Source organism: Aythya marila, assembly GCF_965140915.1.
Source record: "Aythya marila genome assembly, chromosome: 8".
Taxonomy (NCBI): domain Eukaryota; kingdom Metazoa; phylum Chordata; class Aves; order Anseriformes; family Anatidae; genus Aythya; species Aythya marila.
This window is the reverse complement of record NC_139049.1, coordinates 31,189,330-31,210,507: the sequence shown is the minus strand read 5'-3', so window position 1 is coordinate 31,210,507 and position 21,178 is coordinate 31,189,330. Positions and strand designations below refer to the sequence as shown.

At 43.0% G+C, this 21,178-nt stretch overlaps 2 protein-coding genes across 3 annotated transcripts in view; one reads left to right on the top strand and one right to left on the bottom strand.

Annotated features, from left to right (window-relative positions):
* Positions 1 to 2,186, bottom strand: part of MIER1 (MIER1 transcriptional regulator) — a 32,713-nt gene extending 30,527 nt beyond the window's left edge. Inside the window, exon 1 of one of the 2 annotated variants that reach the window (XM_082766244.1) lies at positions 1,787 to 2,186. Coding sequence is in view for 1 of the 2 variants with exons in the window: in XM_082766243.1 (XP_082622369.1) it covers positions 1,454 to 1,462 (9 nt within the window). In the remaining variant the exon portion in view is untranslated. Of the gene's footprint in view, positions 1 to 1,453; positions 1,495 to 1,786 lie in introns of those variants that run through there. The other variant, XM_082766243.1, reaches the window with a different exon arrangement.
* On the top strand, positions 1,461 to 21,105 carry DNAI4 (dynein axonemal intermediate chain 4; the record flags this gene model as incomplete). The annotated part of the gene is given in 19 exon segments (XM_082766057.1): positions 1,461 to 1,483; positions 2,852 to 3,011; positions 3,952 to 4,089; positions 4,091 to 4,137; positions 5,817 to 5,926; positions 6,153 to 6,309; positions 7,792 to 7,931; positions 9,084 to 9,233; positions 9,729 to 9,920; positions 11,094 to 11,344; positions 12,711 to 12,797; positions 14,544 to 14,695; positions 15,752 to 15,909; positions 16,110 to 16,231; positions 16,910 to 17,008; positions 17,678 to 17,904; positions 18,792 to 18,994; positions 20,791 to 20,903; positions 20,956 to 21,105. Coding segments are annotated over 19 exon segments (2,679 nt in total).
* Between the last annotated feature and the right edge of the window lie 73 nt (positions 21,106 to 21,178).

Sequence of the window (21,178 nt, the reverse complement as noted above, 5' to 3'; positions counted from 1 at the left end):
GCCGAGCCACTAAACTTACCCACAGGTGGCTCACGGCTTCCTCAGCCTCTTTACGTTTCTCCTGTCCCTGAACCCAAGAGAAAAAAAGCCACAACAGGCTAAAAAATTAGCTTATTAAAAAAAAAAAAAAGTGATGGTGAAAAAAAAACACCCTCTTCCTTTCTTAGTAAAATATCAAGAGCAACAAGTGATAAAAGCCTCACAACACTGGAACATCCGTGAGGTAAAAAGCCAGCCTGATCTCCACACCCCACTGCCTTGCCTGCTCTGTGCAGCTCGGATCCCCTACAGGTCTCGGTGCTGCACGACATGACAGCACAGAATAGGAAGCGATTCGGCGCCCTGCCTGTGGCTCTCCAGCAACACGGCGAGCCTCGGCTCAGCCCGGAGCAGAGTCAGCGCGAATATTTCCCAACAACGCTGTGTTTAATTAACAAAACTTCCAAGCAGTTGGAGAAACTCGAGGCAAACCCCCCAACGCGGCGATGCCTCGGTCGGCACAAGCCCCAGCCCTCGCCAACTTCCCAGCTGACAGCAGTTTAAAAGCCACAGTTTTTCAGCCAGCCAATTATTCAGGGCCAGGACCTGCGATCCTCTGCCCCTGGAGAGGGGGAAGAACCACAGATGGATCCTCAACTTTTAAGAGCAGATCAGTACATTTAGTACCAATTACGGGAGGAACACCACATCACGCCTTTCACTTGGGAGATAAAAATAAAATAAATCGAGGGAGAAATTCGCATAGAGTCAGGAATTTTGAGGGAAGAGGGGCAAGAAACACCCTCTGTAGGATGCTGCCACACCAAACCCTCCTTCCTTCCCCAAGCCTGGCTGAAAGGAAGCTCCATCCTAGAAGTGAGGTTGTTTTATGGGGTACCCCTCACGCATTTCCAATCCTTGTGACGCCGCTCAAGCCCCAAACCACCTCACGGTTTTCATTTTTGGACGATTTGAAGGAAACGTGACGGGATATCCGCGCAGCCACCCCAACCTGCCCCTGAGGAACCTGAGGGGCTGCCCTCACAGCTCCTGTCAGGACGCACAAACCCCAACCCCAACCCCCACCCCAACACCTCCCCCTGCCCCCCCAGGGGCACTGAGCCCATGGAGCCCCCCCACACCCCATACCCCCCCCCAAACACCCCATACCCCCCCCATACCCCCCTATATACCCCCCCACATCCCATATCCCCCCAACACCCCCCATAACCCCCCCAGTCCCTCCCCTCCCCCCCAGCCTCACCCCTTTCGCCCCCACAACCCCAAACGCGCCCCCCCCCCTCCCCCTTTTACACCCCCCCCCCGTTGAGGCCGGAGCCCGCGGGGCTGTGGCGCCGGGGCGCGGCCCGGCCGGGAACTTGTTGCTTCCCTCAGCCCCCGGCAACTTCCTGCCTCCCTCCCTTCCCTTCCCTTTCCCTTCTTCCCTTTCTTCCCTCGGGAGCTCCGCTCTCACCTCCGCCATGGCGGGCCCGGAGCCGGTGCCGTGAGGGGAGGTGCTGAGGGGGGGGGGGGGGGGCGGGGCGGGCCCTGCCTCACATCGCGGGAGCGGCGCCGCGGGCGCGGGCAGCGCGGCGGGGCCGGCGGAGGGGGCGGGGCCGGCGGCACGCACGCGCCGACGTCACCGCGTAAGGGCGGGGCGCGCGCCTCCAGCCCCGCACGTCAATCACGGCGCGGAGCCACGCCCACTCGGTGTTAAACCACGCCCACTCGGTGCTAAGCCACGCCCCCGGCCTGTCAGCCGCGCCCGCCCCGCCCCGCCCGGCCCGGTGCCGGTGCCGGTACCCACCTGGGGCCGCCGCCGCCGTCCTGAAGGGCTCCGCGGCTCCTCCGCGGCTCCTCCGCAGCCTCAGCGCTCGGCCGGGCCCGCGTGGGGAGCGCGGCACAACGCAGCCACCCCGCCGGGCTCCGCGCAGCCGAGCCCCCCGCTGCCCCGCTGCCCCGCTCCGGTACCGCGGGGCCTCCCGCACCTCACGGAGCGGCGGCGGCCGCCTCCCCGCTGCTCCCGGGGCTGCGGTGGGAGGCGGGAGGAGGCGGCGCGCTGCCGCCCGGCCGGACGAGGAGCTCCGCGCTCCGCTGACGGCGAAGGGCGGGCGGGCAGCGCAGCCCGGCGGGGCGCAGAGGCCCGGCAGGGACCGGGGCCGGGGCAGGGCCAGGCCGCAGCCGCCGCCGCCGCTCCCGCTCCCGCCGCAGCCTCCGCCGGGCGCCAGCAGAGCGCGGCCCGCGCGCGCCGCGCCCGCGCCAATCGGCGGCGCCCTTCTTGGCGGCCAATCGGCGTGCCGCGTCTTGCGGCCGCGTTGCCATGGTGACCGCGGGACGCGCTGCCCAACGCCGCCGCCATGCTGGGCCCCGCCGCGGCCCGGCGGCTCTCCGGGTGTGTGGGCACCGGGAGCGGGGCCCCGCCGCTCCCCTGCACCCCCCCGGCGGATCCGGCCCGGTGGGGAAAGCCGGGGAGCCCCTGTGTCCTCCCGGGCCCTCCCAGCGCAGCCCCGCACAAGCAGACCCCATTAATACGCTTCACGCTGCGGCCTTCCCCCCCCCCCCCCATCTCCTCCTTACCTGTGAGGAAAGCCCCTCCAGACCCAAAGCAGGGATTTTTCCCCAAAAAGCCACCTTATTCGTTCATTATCCATCATCCCAAGAGGTTTAAAAAAGCCACGGTGCTCGTTTTATTTGTCACTCATCACCCCAACTAGTTTAAAAAAAGAAGAGCCACGCTACTCCTTTTATTTCTTATTCCTCCTCCCAAACGGTTCCAATGCAAGTTAAGGAATGGGTGGGCTCATAGATCACATTTGGTGGTTGTGTTCTGTTTCGTTATGTGTTGTGTCACTGCTTCTAATCCCGACTGCAGTGTCCGACAAGGATCGGGAACAAGCCTGGGCATCCAAAGAAGAGGCAGCATCGCAAGCAGCGTGTACACGGGCAGGGCAGCGAGACGCGGGAGCCAATTCTCCATTTCCTATGGCAAAGCTGCGGACAAAAGGTCTCCCGTGGAGAAGTACGCTGTGCGGGTGAGAAACCACTGACACCGGCACTGGAAAGGTTTAGGTGTCAGTCACTGGGGATTTTAAAAGTTGTCAGAAATGAAGTGGGAGTGGGAAGAGGAAAGAAAAGGCCTGGCTGAAGTTGCAAAGCTGTGGAGAAAATGATCTGAGAGCTTTTCATACATTCCGAAACGGTGACCATCAGTGCCCAAAAACAATCTGCAAGAATAAAAGCAAAGCAGTTAAGCATCCTTGTTTCTCCACTGTATAAAACCCCAAAGAGTAACATGGTTTGCTTTGTTTTTGCCATTTTTTTAAACTTTCTATTAGTTGTGTTGTGTTTTTTTTTTTCTGGTGCTTTGGGGCAAGGGGCTGCATCTGACTTGAGAGACTCCCAGCAGTCCACTGTATAAGCCAAACATACATTCTACATAAATTAACAAAAACAGCATTTTAAAGTAAGTAGTTACTTTAAAAAAAAAAAAAAGCATTTAAGCACAGTATGATGTTCTTTTTCACATATTTGCCTGCACTGAGTTGAAGTTAAGCGACTTAAACTAACACTTCTGCTTTAAGAACTGCTGCTTTCAAACCTCCAAGAGATATGGTAACTGTGGCATCCATATGCATTTGCCTAAAAAATGGGAGATACCCATAGCATAATTTGAGAGTCCTGTTCAAAGACCTTGCTGAATACCTTACAGCAGAGTGATCTTTTGAGCAGTATAATAATAAAATAATAATAATAAAAAGATGCGTTGTTTCTCTGGTTGCTTTTGCTGTACTGTTAATTTGATATTAGCATGTTAGGCATCATTTGCACGCCAGGGTTACCCGTCTGCTCTGTCAGAGGGTGAACACCTCCCTGCCCTGCATTGTTTCAGATAAGATAAAACGTTGTGTGTGTCATCACTGTCACTTTTGGGATGGCAATGAAACTACTCTCATTATTTAAACATCTCTTCAGGTTTTTGATGATGAAGGAAAGGACGTGACACCCCACCCGCTCTTCCATTCAGATCCCGATGCTGCTGTACCCAGGCAAGCCAAGCTCCTAGCATCAAGTGATTGCTCTGGGGCCACAGGGTCAGGTTTTCTCTTTTCCCATGCATCAGACAGGAGGGGATGGTAGTTTTGTAGACCCCTTCTCAAGGTAAGTCAGTTAGCTGTTGCCTCCTAGCTCCTGTCTCACAGAGTACCGATCCTGCAAGAGTCACACATCTGCTCTTCAGAGGGGAGGAGAGCTGGAATAATTGTGCAGGGCTATCAGTTATACTGTATTACCAAAATACATACATTTACTTGTCATAGTCATGATTTAAAATTTGAGGAAAAGTAAGAAATAGAATAAGTGCAATCGATCAGTGCTGGTGACTAAGGCTGGTTCTGTGTAAGAACTTGCTGAACGCTGATACAACAGTTGAAAAGCAGACTGCAGCATACACTGCTGTGTTACTTCAAATTTTATTCAAATTCTCCTTCCTAAAGCACGTTCTTCTATGTAACATTCTAATATGGACCATTTTTAGAGATGGAACATGCATCACAGTTTGAAAATGCAGACCTCCGTCCTACAGGTTTTGTACCGGTTAGGCCTGCATGCAAAGCTACGTCAGAACCTCTGCACAAACACGTGATGAAGCACTATCCCAACGGTAAGGGAAGCTGTGTTCCAGCTGTCTGAGCAAGACTGCACAGCTAACAAGGGGCCCTTGCAGCTTTTCCATATGCTGCCCCAGCTCTACCTTCCTCACACTTCTGTCTTCGCAAACTGGAATGCGTCAAGACTTAATTAAAAACCTCTTTTGTGTTTAAAATGAGAAATAATGAGCCACAGCACTTTGTCAGATGGTGTGTACACAGTCAGAATGCATGGAGAGGAGATTCTATTTATTTAGTCCTGGGGACTAAAAGACAAGTAAAGTCAGCAATGGAAGAAAAAAACACTACAAGTTAAATGTGTTATTTAATGTTTTCTTTGGCAAAGTTAATGCCATTGTAATTTCTGAGAAAGAGAGATTGCTCGTTGAGAACTTTGTCATGCTTCCTAGGGTGGCTGATCATAAGGGGTAATCCTAGAGGTAGGGATATTGAGCAGGAGTAAATATACACAAAAAACGGCTTACATAAAATACACAGTATCTCCTGAAAAATAACTACGTCCCTTTTGGAGACTAGAGCTCCTAATTTAAAAGATGAAATGATTTTACTTTAGTTTTAAATACAAATCTTAAAAATGTCTTTTCAAATGCCTCTTGTATGCTTACAGTTGCTCACACTTAGCTTTTGAGGAAGAGAAATCTGCTAAAAAAACTCTCAACTGTACATCAGTTTTGAGTTTTACTTCTAGTTATTATCACAGCTATCCCCTCTATGAACATTATCTACTTTTTTAACAAGCTAATCCCTTCAAATGAGTTTCTTGTGTATTTCAAAGACCTTTTGGCACATGCAAAGCCCCAGAGGATCTTAATTCCAGTTGAGAACCGTGCTATCTGTAGATAGGTGTTATCACACAGCAGGTAACCAACACTTTTTGTTACTGCATGCTAAGAATGAATCTGAAGCTCACCAGCTTCTTTTCCATCAGCTATTTAATGCCTTGGGATATGCTGTCAGAGGAATTCTTCCTTTTAAAGTCTTTTTCAATCCATTTCATTATTTTCTTTGTAAAGCCTTCTATGACTCCTTTCACAAGGCAGGCATTCCTGTGTGTGCTATTACAGTCTTCTGTGGTTTATCCTGATAACAACGCTGCTATTTTTGTAGCGCTTTGCTAACTGACATCTGGACTCTCACGTACCATTTCTGCTTATTTCTTTGTTACAGAAGGACGTGTGGAAGCAGCAGTATTTCTAAACCAAACGCATCACCAATGGAGTCCATACTAGATGAAAATGTAGAACCTGACTCTCAAGGAGACACAGATGTTAGCTTATCTGGTAAAGAACATACACTGCATAATTACAGATTTAAACTGTTCTTTGCAGCACCGAGATTTGTGAGAGACTGCAGTCACGGTGCATGCGAAATGCCCAGCACTACAAAGAAACCCAGTGCCTCACAAGTTTTGGCTCCTGATCGCTGCCACGCTTTTAGAATTAATTTGCCTTCTTTTAAAGGTAGAGCAGAAAAAGTCTCGCTTGCTAACCTCACATAATTTGTCAGATGTGCAGGTGAGGCCAGAGGAGATAAAAGAACAGCTGACAGAAGAAGACTTAGATAGGACAGTGGATATTTATCTCACGGAGACGGAAACTATCTGGATGTTGGATATGCCATCTGTTGTGGCGTCTGTAGAATCAGAAGATGCGGGAAGAATTCTGTACGTATATTTGTAGTTGTTTACATGCGTGTAGCATGCTCAGCACACCCCATTTCTCCTGATCACAAAGTCCTGAACAGGCTGCTCACACGTAGGTTCGGTGTTTTGACTACTACAGCCTGCCATTTCATCTTTGTCTGAAGCCATATTGGGCTGAATTCTCTCTTTTGACAAGACTGTCTACATTTTTTAACACCTCCATTTTGCTGATCAAGTTCACGTCCTCTTTCACTGGTAAATGAATGCAGATTAGCAAAAGCAGGGGATGCTGACAAGAGAACACACAGGGAATGGGGGAAAGAGAAGATGGAGAAGTGGGGTATACATGAATTTAATAATTTAACAATAAGAAACTGTAAACCTCTGGACTGATTATAATGTTTAGCTTTACAGCCAATAATTTCTTAATAACAAAGATAGAAACAACCTAGGCAGCTCTTGGCTTCTTCTGAAGCTCTTTTCAGTGCTTCTAGCTAGAAGAAACCTCACCCACCACAGCTGATCCTGCCTTTTAAAATGTTATGCCTCCCCTCGATAATACCTGGTTTGTTTCCACTTCGGAGTCTCCTCCCTGAACTGGCATGAACTTTGGTAGGGAGTTAACCCAGAAGGCACAGGTTTTTTGGCTTTTACCCAGGAGCTGACTGTGACAGAGTGCAGCAACGTTGTCTGTGATGGATGTCAGACTGCTAGACTTGTCACACAGCTTTTGTAGACGTAAACCCCAAAAGCTGGGATGCAGCTTACTGCAGCTGGCAAGTTAAACAGCTTAAATAAATGAGTTTTTTTCTGCTAAAATACGAAGTTTGTGGTAGGACTCCAACCCCCACTGTCTGTGAATCACACTGGAGTAATTTTTTGGGGAAGAAGGAAGAGGAAGAACATTCATTCTATGAATCAGACGTAGCTGGTGTACACAGCACATAGTGCCAACTCTATAGGAACAGGCAGTGACTGTTCCTGAATGCAGCAACCTGTTGGTGGATTAAGGCCAGGTATAATCCACATCTGCTGTTAGAATTCTGAAACCAAGATAGTAGAAAATGCTTCACAGTTCCCACTGACCATTTCTGCAGACCTGAGGGCTGTAAGAAATAGAAATGTACTAATTCATTTTTGTCTTTTGGAAGCACTGCCTTTCACTCCCAGGTGACAAGAGCTGTGTATTTCTGAACTCATCTGGGTTCTGCCCAAGCTCAAAGGTAGTTGGAGTAGAGATTTTTGCTAAGGCCCATCTCTACAGGCTATTTCTATTTCAGAACAGCATCTCAAAGTCAGAAATAGCTGCTGAGAGGTGGTATGTGGAGTGAAACAAAATCCATAACACCCCCTACCCCCCCCTACAAAAAAAAAAAAGAGCAATAAACTTAATGCCATGGACTATACTCTTCTGTTCAACTTGTGCTAAATGACATTGAGAAGCTGAATGCAAATGTTTTTCAGAAAGCAAATATACACTTTTTTTTTTTTTTTTCTTCCAAGGGAGCGTAATAAGATTTATGTTGACATTTGCAAAAATAGACCTGGTAATGATCGCTTTGCAGAAAAAATGATGCAAACCATTAACGGAGCTGCAAAGAACAAGGAAGTACAATGTGACAAAATCGTCATGGAAGATAAAGGTAAACACTCTGAGTACCATATAGGAAAGGCTATTTAATAAGACCAGGCTCCCATTTACTACAAGTTCCCTTGCCATTTGTATCCTTGGCAGTTGGGTTTATTATTACATTTTGTTTCCTCATTAAATATTAACGTGGGAAAACATTAGCATATAGCTAGGCGTGGGACCTCAGAAGACTCCCCCCACACAGGTAGGACAGTGAGGAAACCTTTCTTTTCTTTCTGTCATCTCTAAGCAGGAAAAGATGTTTCACCAACTTTCACTTCCAGAGCTTTAAGTTCAGACAGGCTAGTGTGATGGTGGTGGCCTTCTCTGCCTCTCCTAATACTTGAAAATTAGTACTGGTACTAAGAGCTGCTGTGTCCCGCCTGCACTTTACAAACAGAGTGCTTCTTAGGAGGCAGAATTTCACCTAATATTCATCTATGCCCTTGAAATATGAAAGTAAACAGTTCCCATTTCTCCTCTTAACTTTTTAGTGACACTAGTTTGCATTTCTATTTGTCATAATGCAAAGAAGAAAACTTCTGTTATAAGATTTAAAATAGTGAGGAAAACAGAAAATCTTGGCAGTCTCACAAGAAAATGCAGTTTTACAAAATGTTCAACTTCAGTGCTGTAAAAAATTTAGAAGAAATATCAAGTTTTTGTGTGTGTGCGCGCTGAGATTTGCTCACTATGGATCTTTTGTTTGTGTGGGAGGCCAAAGAAAACTATGGGGAATGCTATTCCAAACATTTTTGCTTTGTGTTTTTTACTGTATGTAAAATGAGTGAAAAAAATATCAAAAGGAAGAAGTAAAATACATATTAATCTGGTTCGAAAACAAATCTTCCCCTTTTTGTGTGCCTTCAGCGTCAGCAGGGCTCATTCCAACCCATGTTGGAAGAGCTGAGCACACATAGGCAAGGTTACAGAGCAGTTTTGTGGGGAGATGGCCCCCCTGAAGGGAACCCACACACCCAGAAGACCGTGCTGCAGCCAATGTGGTCACACAGCAGCTCTTGCTAATGTCTGACCCTCAGTTTTGAAGCCCCCCTGCCAAACAGTTGGGTGTATTGTATAAAAAGTAAATCTTGCTCAGCTGTAATTTTTTATAACGATGTACAGAAATGAAGGGCTTTTATAATACCATATAATTAATTTCTAGGGGTGGTGGTCACTTCCTGGGACTTGTATGATTCCTTTAATGTGTTAGAAATAGAATCTGCATCAAAAGGAGAAGCCACAAATGGGAAGAGCAGCACATCTCATACAACTAAAAAGCATGACCAGACTGCATTGGTGACTTCTGCCAGAGGTAACGTTTTTCTAGGAGGTTTACATTTCTGCAGTGTTTTCATCCTTCTAAACCATGTATATCTCTCTGTTTCATGGTACAAACTACATGAAAAAAATGCTCGGTCTGCCTGTCTGGCACTTGAAGGAGAGATGGCTAAAGATTCTCAGACAGATCTACACCAAGACCTTTTCTATACACTCCCTTTATAAACCATCTTAAATAAAGATAAATAATTGTTTACAAAGTTTGATGGTACAAAGTTACTTGTAAAGTAGAAAGTAGAAGCAAAACACAAATGGTGAAAAATTCTAGAAGTATCTCATCATATTGAACATTTGAGCAGTAAGAGAACACAAAACTAAAGCAAGAAAAAAATAATAGCAGAGGGATGTTTTGATGACAGGTTCTTCTACACTTTTCGCAGGGGAGGAAGAGGAGACTGCTTATCTCTGACTTTTATGTGCAAAATGTTATCACATTAAAACTGCATTTTCCAATATTATCTGTTTTCAGGCAACATAACTTCTGTGACTACTTTGGAAAGTGCTGCTCTTGCCAGAACCCATAAAAAGGAGAAAAACCGTTTAGAAGCTATATTGACATCAGAAAAATTTCAGCAGGATTTATTTTTCATGGAGAGGGTTCTAATGGAAAATATTTTTCAACCCAAACTCGCAGCTTATCGACAATTTCCTGTCCTTATAGGTTAGTTTCTTATTGACTACCCCATTTTCAGCACAAGGCTTTGCATACTATTGAATGTCAAGGTGTCCCTCATTGATGGTCTTCACAGATGACAGGTCATTTAAGAACAGACAAAAGAGTTTATGAAATGTCAACATCAATTTTGCAGCTTTACACTCACTTCAACAGACATTCCTACAATACTTGGTGGAAGAACGGAATAAATGTGTTTAGAGCTTGAATTACTCGAGATATTGGTCAGACTTGTTTCCTGACAGCTAAGATACAATAATTCTGCTATTTCTCCAAGGTTTATTTTATTTTATTTTATTTTATTTTATTTTATTTTATTTTATTTTATTTTATTTTATTTTATTTTTTATAAATCGGTCTAGACTGATACCTTTTACAGGAGTTCCAAGTTAACACAGGAATAATTTGTAATTCCTGTGTTATTAAAAAGAATATTCTGAAAAAGCAGATTCAAACTGATTTACAGTATTGTACCTTTTTATATTATACAGAGTTTCAGATTCACAGGCAACAAACCTGTTATATTCTGTCACTAACTGGCTACTGGCTAGTTGGAGCGTGATAATGACTAGGACTTTTGTTCTGTCACTAGGACAGTTATTGTGTTGTAATTTTGTTAACAGTGATCTGGGGTCATTTTATGATTTGCATATTACATAAAGTAAACAAAAAAAGCACTTAACAGTCTAAAAATATTCTCTACACTTAGTTTTGCCAAATAACGAGCAACTTTCATTACGGTACATGTAACTTAGCTAAGGTGTTACAACATCAATGCTTAAGTATGTCCCTTTAAAATTTGGTATCCAACTTGATAAAGACCCTGTTTAAACTAGTTTTCTTAATACAAGATATTAGAAACATTCCTGGTGCGGTGGACATAAATTCATAACTGCTAGTTGCTAGGTAGCTAAATCCACTCTTTAAGCTCCTTGAACATAACTGGCACACTACAGCCTGATCCAGACATCTTTTATGGTCCTGTCACCATCTTAACCATAGTTTTAGTAGTTAGGGTGTTTTAATGCCTCACATCTTCCCTTTTTCATTTTTGCTGTAAAATATTTGCTGAAATGACATTTTTTTTTCTGGGAGGTGAATGACTGGAGTTAAATAGGTGAAGTGTAATTATTCAGATTCTACTGTATTTATGCATTTTAGATCCTTCTGTTACATCAGACAATGCCGGTACAGTAGTTGCTGTGAAAGAAGCTAAACGGGAAGAGCATGACAAGGGAAAGAAGGATAAGGAAGAGCAGAAGGAAGCACTTATTGACCCATCAATTCCATCAGATCTAAATAAACCCGTGGAAGAAACTGTACCTCCCAGTTTGGAACAACTATGGTCATATACGTGTGATTTAACTAAGGGTCTCAATGTGAGCAGCATGGCTTGGAACAAAGTAAACCCAGTGAGTTAACAAATTGCTTCTTCTAAGCTGTTTACGTAGAGGTGTACGTGATTGTCAGGGTATATCAACTCCTGATTTTTATATACTTTGCTGGGAGGGATCTCAAATTGCTGGATGCATCCCTACAGTCAGGTGGGTTGTGTTTGCATCCCAACATCTGTATTTTGTCCTTTCTTATAGCAGTATCACTACATTATTCTACAGGTTGGACAGCTGCCTTAGGCTTTCCTTACACCTGTATCACAACAGCTTTAATTGGTCAAGAATACATCACTTTACCATGGATAGTCACCCAACCAACAACATTAAGATAATAAACTTGGTCTATTACAGAATTGCAAGTCGAAGTATAAACCCCTGCCACTGAACTATTGCCCTCGATGGAGTTTATTCATGACGGTTTAGAGACCACATCTTTGTTTCTAATAGCAATCTCCCAAGAAAGCTGCATTCATCAAGATTTAAGCAGAAGATGTGTAATAACAGGTGCAGATTTTTGAGCAGCTGGCCTGAGTTTATTTAATTTGATTTCAGTGGAGGTGAGAATCTCCACTGGAGGTGGACATCTCCACTTTCAGAGTAACGTAAGGCTTAGTTTTTCAACAGAGCTCTCTTAGAGCTACAACAAAAATAATGCGTAGAAGGAAGGTAAAAAGCAGGTGAAGATGAGAAACATAAAACCATTCAGATTTCCCCATGGGGAAAAAAAGAGAAAATGGAGAACATTGCATAATGTAAACACACCAGATCCCCAAATGTAATGAAGTATGACACACTTAACAGACTTTAGGCTTAGCATTCTAAGGCAAACAAATACCCACCTACTTTCAGAATATTAGCTTCACAAACGGGTTGTTTTGTGTAGCAAAATTATAACTAATGGAGTTGAAGACTAAAGTCTTGATGCTGTTTCTTATTTTTCCTTATGGAAAAGAGTGAATGGAATTCATCAGACCCCACCATCAACAGCTGAGAGCTAAGTTTGAGATGATCATTGAAACTTCTTCTATAGCTAACATTGATAGGGAAGAGTAAAATTAGTATTAAATATTCTATTGAACACTGCACATTAAAATGCACTTGTAGAATACTGTATATCCATCTTTGGAAAGGGACTTATTTTTTTAATGGCCTTGGGGAGAAAGGGTTGCAAACACAACCGACAGTGACTATAATTGCCCTTTTAGTTGAACCAGTTTCTACTATTCTAGAAATTCTGTTTGCGAGTGTTATGCTGCTGGCATACAATATAAACATGTTTCCGAGCTTTGCACTCAGTGTCACTGTTAGTAGAAAGTTGCCTTTTAAAAATGTACAACTGAACGTCAAGTTAAACTGAGGTACATCTGTTAATCTGTGCTTTTAGGATCTTTTGGCTGTTGGTTATGGAGCGTTTGATTTTAAAGAACAGAAGAAAGGCTTGGCGTGCTGTTGGTCATTGAAGAACCCCATGGTAACAGCAGTATCAAGTTTGTTTTCTTTCTTCAGTGCATTTTCCTGCTGTACTATTTCTGCTACATTTAATTCCTTCTTCCAAAAACAAACAAACAACCAAACCAACCAACCAACCGTCCACCCAAAACATAGGATCTAGCCAGTAAGGTTTAATTTGCTAGCCCAAACCACACATTTCCAGAAAACTGATTTTGACTGCACTACCTAGCGATGTGCTTAAGTCTTCACACAAAGAAAGTGCCTATAGGATGCAGTTTAGTTTCTGCACCTGTCCATCCTCTCAATTCACAGTGCCAGCAGAGGTGCCAACTGTTCTGGTGGTTTTGTAACGTGGATATCTGTTTGCAGGAACTGCACTCATTGTACGTAGGCCACCAAACAACTAACAGATGGTTACAGCTCTCAGGTAATACCAGTCTATTTTAGGCAACTTAACAACGCAGACCTCTATATCCCATTTCCAATTCCTAGGGCAACCTACCCAAGACTATAAATCAGTTTTGTTATTATTATGGGTAAACCCAGGTGTGCAGATCTTTCTGGAAAAAAAAATATATATATATATATATTTTTTTTTTAGTCTGTAAGAGTCTTGAGCACAGAAAATGTGAAAATCAATCCATTTACCTTTTGTTTTTCAAACACTTGTTCAATTCTTGCAAACTCTGATTACAATACATCCATATTTTAAATTTAAAGATTATCATTTCCAATCCATTTTCTGTTATACAATGAAATTCTACGTTAGCCTGAAGGAAAAATATACAAAATTAAATATGTAATGTAACTTTTCATAACAGTGGCAAAAAGACAGTAGATTTCATTGATGTAATATTTACATTTTTATATATGCACCTGAAAAGTGATCCTTTCAGATTTTCTTTTAAATCTAGACATTTTTTTAAAAGTATCTTGGAATTTTCCAGTACAAAACGACACAGTAAAAATTATCTGATCACCAGTTGGATTTATTCTACAAACTTCCCTTGGCCAAAAATGTGCATTAGACTAATTTAAATCATGCAGGCTCAAACCTTCTCTAACTTTTGATGCATCGTTATCACATTGACAACAATTAAACATGTTTCCCTAGCATCATGATAGTCCTCAAGTGCCTAATGTTAAGAAATTAGACCTTGCATGCATGCTGAAATATAGTTCTTTGCAAACTGATACTTTGCTGTTTCACATTTCAAGAGATCAGTGCAGTGACTGTAAGGGTTTAACTTTATAGCAGAGCTGAATCAGTTCTTTGGTTATGAGGAAAAATAACACAAAAATTCTGGTTTTACAGATTACCCGAGGTACGTTAGATTATATTGCATCTTCAGCTAAGGTTCTGCCATTAGAAAGTCACTTGCCTTCTAACTGCAAGATAGAAAACAATTGGAAGAACTTAACAAAATGTTGTTTGTTTTAAAGAGAAAACAAACAACAACAAAACCCCCACACTGCACTAGGCTGAATCTTAGGGAACTTGTTTTTTAGGTAATCGGTTGGAATCTACTTCACAGTGTCATATTTCTGCACAGTCTTTATTTTTCCCTATCTTTATCAGCACACCAAGAAATAATAAATGGAACCATTCAGAATATAATCCCTAATTTTTGTCTGTAAGTAATCATTATGGCCATCAGTACTTTAATTTCCCAGCATGGCCTGGCAATTTATTATCTAGTGTTGAGAAGACCAAGGTAAATTAAGAAACTAACTCAAAACATTCTTGTATTTTTCTACTGGTCAGTGGCCAGAGCGTATTTTCCAGTGCGAGCATGGTGTTACTGCACTGGATTTTTCTATGGCAAGCCCGAACCTTTTAGCAGTTGGGATGTACAACGGTACCATCACCATCTATAATGTGCGGAGTTGTACCACCACTGCAATTCTGAATAGCAGGTAAGGCTACGATTTGTTGTCTTATCCCACCGTGGTCAGGTCTTAGCTTCTCAGCTATGGATATTCCTATATTTGTTATTTGCTGCGTGAATAGCAACGCTTGCTAAGTAAAGCTTGCTTGTGAATACTCAGGGATTTTGTGTATTTTTTCATTTCCAACTTCTCATCAGTACCTTCCAGTTCTGACTGGAAATGCCTTTTTTAACACGTGGTATTCTCAAATAGTAGAGGTTTTGGGAGCAAAACTGAGGGCGCAAAAGATCTGTAATAGTACATCATTGCCCAGGAAGGGACAGAGTGGGGAAACCAGACTTTTTTCCATCCACCTATTTACACTGATACAGCCAAATCCTCAGACACTGCCCTTCTCCATCTGCATTGCCATCACTCTCTCATCTTTTTTTCTGCCACTAAATGCTTACATTATTTTAACACCGATACAAAACGAGTTCCCCGCATTGGAAGGGGAAAATCAGTACTGTGTTCTAGCTTTTTAAGAAAGTGCAGCAAGTTACCACCTCTTATGATTTGATGTAGTCGCCATGTACTAAGTAGGACAGTCCTGCTCCAGTAAACAAAGACTTACTGGAGACTAGCAGTGGCTTTTGTGTTTTCTCACTGATTCCACTTGCCAAAAAAGGGAGCAAGACATAGACATCAAAAATAAGTGAGATAAGCAGGAATTACAAAGAAATGAGAGAGAAGGGATGATGAGGGAGACATTCGGCCTGAGGGCAGCTCACCAGGTCTAGGGAATTCTCCTACAGGACATGGACTGATTTAATGATCAGGCATCAATGAAAGGTGTGTCTACACATTAAAAAGGGTGCTGAAACTGAATATAAAACATGTCTGATAAACAAAAAAAAATAAATCCTGGTGTAAACAGCTGGTACTGGGAGATACATACTTGTAAGAAAATCTAAATTGCATTTCTATCATAATACTTGACATTCATTAGAAAGTGGAAAGTTATTTCTACTTTATTTCCCAATTATTTTTCAGAAACGTTGTCTTTGTTGATACATGGTTTATCTTCTCTGTTTTTTGTCCCAGAGATTCTTCAGAAAGTCATACAGGTCCTGTATGGCAACTGAAGTGGTTGCAACAGGACGGCAACACAGCAGAGGATGACAAGAGAGAGAGATTAATCTCTGTCTCAGCAGATGGCCGACTAACCAAGTGGCTTGTACAGAAGGAACTAGATTGCACTGGTAAGCATTTTCCCCTGCAGCTTTTCTGCACAGGGCTAATACCTGGAATAGCAATTGCCTGATTTTATTTCAGGTGACACTCTTTATACACAGTTATTATAAGCAAAACATTTAAGAGCTGTTGAGAATTCCAGAGAAGCATATGACAGTGCTATGAATAACTCATATCTGCTTGACAAAAACTCTTGCTATTTGCACAGACCTGATGAAAATAAAGCGAGCAGGAAGTGAGAAGAAAAACTTACCACGTGAGAAGGAAAGGAAAAGTTTAGTTCCAATATCTCGGCAGGCAGCTGGAATGTGCTTCGACTTCCATCCAAAGGTAGGCTCAGCAAGTCCACTGAGGCTAAAGTACTGTGCAGGAAAACTATGCAGCAGAGGTCCAATCCTCAGCGCAAGCTACTGTAATATGCACTAGCCTGGGATTCAGCACTGGCATTTAAAGCATATTTCGTTTTGAAACAAATACTTCTTAGCTCGTAACAGTTTTACCCCAACTGGATGATAGGGTAAACCACGTGGGTGATCTCTGAATGTGAGCAGCTGAGTTGTTTCAGCCATGTTACTCACATTTGCTTTGGGCTAGATCCTGTGGTAGCTTTCCTCCATGTGTTGGTCAAAGCTGTGAGAATTTGGCTGTTCAGCATATCCCAAGTCTTGGATTCTGATGTTTCTGCCTCTCCAAAAATGCTTACCAGTGCAATTCAACTGATTTGTGTGTGTGTGTGTGTGTGTGTGCGTGTGTATGTGCACAGAGCGTTTGAAGACTCCATGCATTCATCCACATGAATCACAGAAAATCCAAGATTTTCAGGAGTCAAAGATCAGGCATATATGCTGCACAGCACACATGCAGGCAGCCCAAACCACAACGTCCTAGCAGCTCCACCTTAGTTCTTCAGAGGACTGTCACTGCCCAGACTCACCCAGTTCTGTACATATTTTTGGATAAGTCATAAGTAGGTTAATCCAACTTAGGTTATTTTTACTTTCATTTCAGGACACTAATTTTTATCTTGCTGGAACAGAAGAGGGTCTTATTCACAAGTGTTCTTGTTCATACGATCAGCAGTTTCTGGAGACATACAAAGGACATAAGGTGAGTGATGGATAGAAAAAAGTAATGAGAGCAGAAATGGTACTCAATAAAGTTTACCAAATTAATGGTTTCGTTGCTTTTAGTTCCTAAACAAAACACCTGCAATGAAAGAAAACTAAACTTCTTTTCTTACACAAGGAATGAGTTCCTGTAGCATGAAGTATCACAGTCTTACAGGATTACTTTCTACACTAGAAGCGTTTTTTAAAGTAATTTATTAAAGCTTGTACTAGAAACTGTTTTAAAGCTTTAGTTCTGGCATTGTTTAAATAGAACAGTCAGTGATTCGATTGTCCTGGAAACCACAGTTAAATAGCTTACATCTGAAAGAAAAATGCCAGAACTTTAACAGCACCTCCTATTTTTTACAAGTCTCTGCTTCATCCAAGAAGCTGCCCTTTCAGCATCAGCTTCTCCTAACAACAAGTGAAGGGACAGAATCAGCTGAATGCTTTTGTTCCCAAGACCTCTCTTCTCTTATCACATTGGCTGAATCCTAATTTCCTATGGGTACACATAAAACAATGCTGGTTTTGCTACTAAGGTCAGAGGACAGTTTGGGAGTTCCGTGAAAGGTCTGTGGGAAGAGAGCACTATTAAAAGCCATCCCATGAGGCTGTAGCTCTGGAGTAACACAAAGTTGTTTTTTGTTTCTTCCCAAACACCAAGGGTCCTGTGTACAAAGTCGCCTGGAATCCGTTCAGCACTGACATGTTCCTGAGCTGCTCTGCGGACTGGAGCATTAAGTTATGGCACCAGAACTCACAGACGCCCATTTTAACTTTCAGTTCCACCACCACTGTTGTTCATGACATTATGTGGTCGCCAAAATCAGTCTTTATATTTGCAGCAGTGAATGAAAGCAGAGTGGAAATTTGGGATCTCAGTGTCAGCATGTAAGTAACTACTTTTCTCAAAGAAGATTCTGAAACAATCTTCTTTTCTCAAAGAAGATTCTGAAACAATTTAAAGAACAGAGGCTGAACATTATTGCTTAATCAGTATTGCTACCAGATCATTACAAGTCCATGACATTTGTTTTGCTTGCTTAGCTACTGATAGAAGTATTACATTTTGTAAAAACAAATGCTAGTTATCAGAGAATTGTAATTATAAGAGAAGAAGCTGGGTCCCTCCAAAATGGTAGAGGGTAAAGTTGCTTTTCTGCTGCAAAAATGATAGGTTCTAGCACATCTACAGCCAAAAGAAAAATAACAAAACCAAACTACTTCAGACCTTTTGTAATGATGAGAGATTGTCAGAGGTTCGGATACATCTCATGTTTTCCCACTATTGCAAAGTAGTTGAGAATCACTCATATTTTATGTAAGTTTAGTTAATCTTAGTCAATCCGTGGCATTGTACTACTGCTAGTATGAATTATTTAGTAATAATGACAGCATTAAGAAAGCAGTGGAGGGGGAACCCACTGAATCTTGTATTAGCAGAAAGCAAATTATTCATATTGTAAGAATATTAACACACACATAGTCCGCCCAAGTATTAGGCAACAGGACAGATTTTAGGCAACCAGGATATCTTAGTTAATAACAGCTGGAATTTTTGTTCTTGGTAGAGAACAAACAAAACATTGCCTCACTTCTTTACCCGAACAAAAATCCCACCTTCACGTCTTACTTTTGGAGTTAAGCTGGAAAATAAAAAGCAAAACATGCGGCGTTTATCAGGCCTGCACTACCACTAGACTTTGTGTGATAGTACACTCCAGGCAAATGCACTTTTACCTTTATCATCATCAATATCTGCCTTTCCTGTATTGCAGCCTGGACCCTGTGATCACTCACTCTGGCAACCCAGAAGCAAAATTCACATCTGTCCTCTTTGCTAAGAACACCGACTGCCTGCTAGTAGGAGACAGTCACGGAGAAGTCAGCGTGTTTGAGCTGCAGAACCTGGCTGCTTCCAGCAGTACTAAGGTATGGCTCCCTAGGAAGAGGTGCTGGTCCTCAGTGGTCTGCGTGTCTGGTACTTTGTTCTTCAGAAAGGGATTTCTGCTAAAGAATCTAGTTGACGATCTAGCTAGTAGATACTGAAATAGGTGGAATCGGATACAATCAGATGACCAGATTAAAAATTGAGGTGGTTCCTGCTCTTCTGCATGCCACACAGACAGAAACTTCTCAAACCAGAAGGAACAGGTAAGTCAACTTCAGACTTCAGGTTGCACTTGATTGCAAATTCAGAGGTTCCCCACATTTGGGTTCAGGAGGACACGCGGGGCAGAGCCGGAGGCCCAAGCTCCCCCCGAAAGGCAGGTAAGTGCAGGAGCGACATGCCCTCTCCTGGCTGCCTGTAAGACAATCTCACCTCATCTCCCTGCACACGTCCTGGAGCCCTGAACTGTACTGCTTGATGAACTCAGCTCTCCCTTCATCCTTTCAGCTTTGAGCAAGGAGCGTTGCCTTGCTGGACTTGCATTCCCACTTTGTAAAATAGCACTGGCACTTTTTAAAAGCACTTCTGAGTTACACAGTGCAAAACACTAAACAATTTTTTGGGAGGATGAAAATGCTGGTGTTAATCTAACTTTCATTCTTAGGGAATTAAGAATTAGTAATTCGTGATTACTAGCATTGCATTTAGAAGTTGTGGTAATTACTAGCAGCCTCATTTGCTAAGTACTGTAAACCACAGAGCAAGAAAGTACTTCCCTTAAAAACTGGAAGTGAGGCCATTGTTAACGTAAAATAAATGTTTGTTTGTTTGTTTGTTTTCTCCCCTACAAGTTACCATGAAGCAGTCCAAGATCTCTGAACAAAAGTTTTTCAGCCAGTAAGAGTATAGGAATCATTTTCTGGGTATATCAGTGTTTAATTTCAGACTTGAGAGATGTGGTACAACTGGGGACTGAGTCGCAGAGCCTCATTAGACAGGGTTCTAATGAGCATAGACCCTCTCATTAGTACAACTAGTACTAAAGAAAGATTATTATGGCAGGGGCAATCACTTCTAAGTACAGCTACCACACATGTATCACCTTGAAAGTTATTTTGCTTTATAAACAAGATAGTATATTTATGGCCCAAGTATGGTGCTACAGATGCAATCCAAACAGGCCTGCCAAGAAGTGCTATTTTCAAGAAGCTCTGTTAGAGGTGAGCATAGTTTTCACAAAAGGCCAAAGAAGAATCAGCTAACACAATACAAACTGCCTCAGCCTGCTTTCTGGATGTTCATTACACAAGCGATTCTGTTATCAGTTTGTAAATAGGATTTTTGCATTTTTTATACTGCAATCGCACTGCCATGCAGCCTTTTTTGTTTTCCATCTCACTTTTTTATTTTACAGGTTGATGCCTTATATGATGTAATCAGTCCTGCTCTAACTACTTAACAGTAGCTAAATGACACCACTTCCCAGTCAGCAAACAGTAGGAGAGACTTCTGGTAGTATTATCATAAAGTGTTTATTGCTTTTAAATTCATTAAAATCTATATTTGGAACCATATGCGTTGGAAATCTTGAATGGTGGAAATTTTCCCCAGGAATCCCCCCCTCACGTGATCAGGCTGTTGTATTAATACACAGAGGGCTTCCCCTGTAATACAGATAAGGCAATAGAAAGGCTTCCATTAAAGTATTTTTTTCCTTGGGTTACTCAAAAAGCATAAATGCCCCAAATCCCCTCCTGTGCTGGCCACTCATCAGGAAACAGAATACCCCCTAAATCCAGGCTGAGGTCCTAGAACACAGCCATTTGCAGTCCTTATCTTCCGTCGGGGTCTCAGATCCGCCTTGTCTGCCACCCCATAACCCACAGCTAAGGCTGAAAGCCACGCTTTGAAAGGCATCAAGTGCTCCTGCCACCTGCAGATTGCCCCACAGCAGGCAGAATTAGGGGCTGACTTCTTCACCCTGACAAACCTGAACAACGTAAAATCACAGTTTAAATTCATTGTGCTCCACGCTGACACTTTTCTCAAAGATCCTCATACGAGACAGTGGCGTGGCTGTGGAGCAAAGGATTGACTTCAGCACCTCTGGAAGCCAGATCTGTGCTTTTAGAAACGTCACCACCTCCCCCAGACCCTCCCCAGCAGCGGGAGAGCCGAAAGCTGTTGGTGGGAACTGGTGAGGAAGTAGAAAAGCTGCAGCCTGAGCCGGGAGGTCAGGGTGCTTCCGCTGCTGCAACCGCTGCTGTTGGGTGA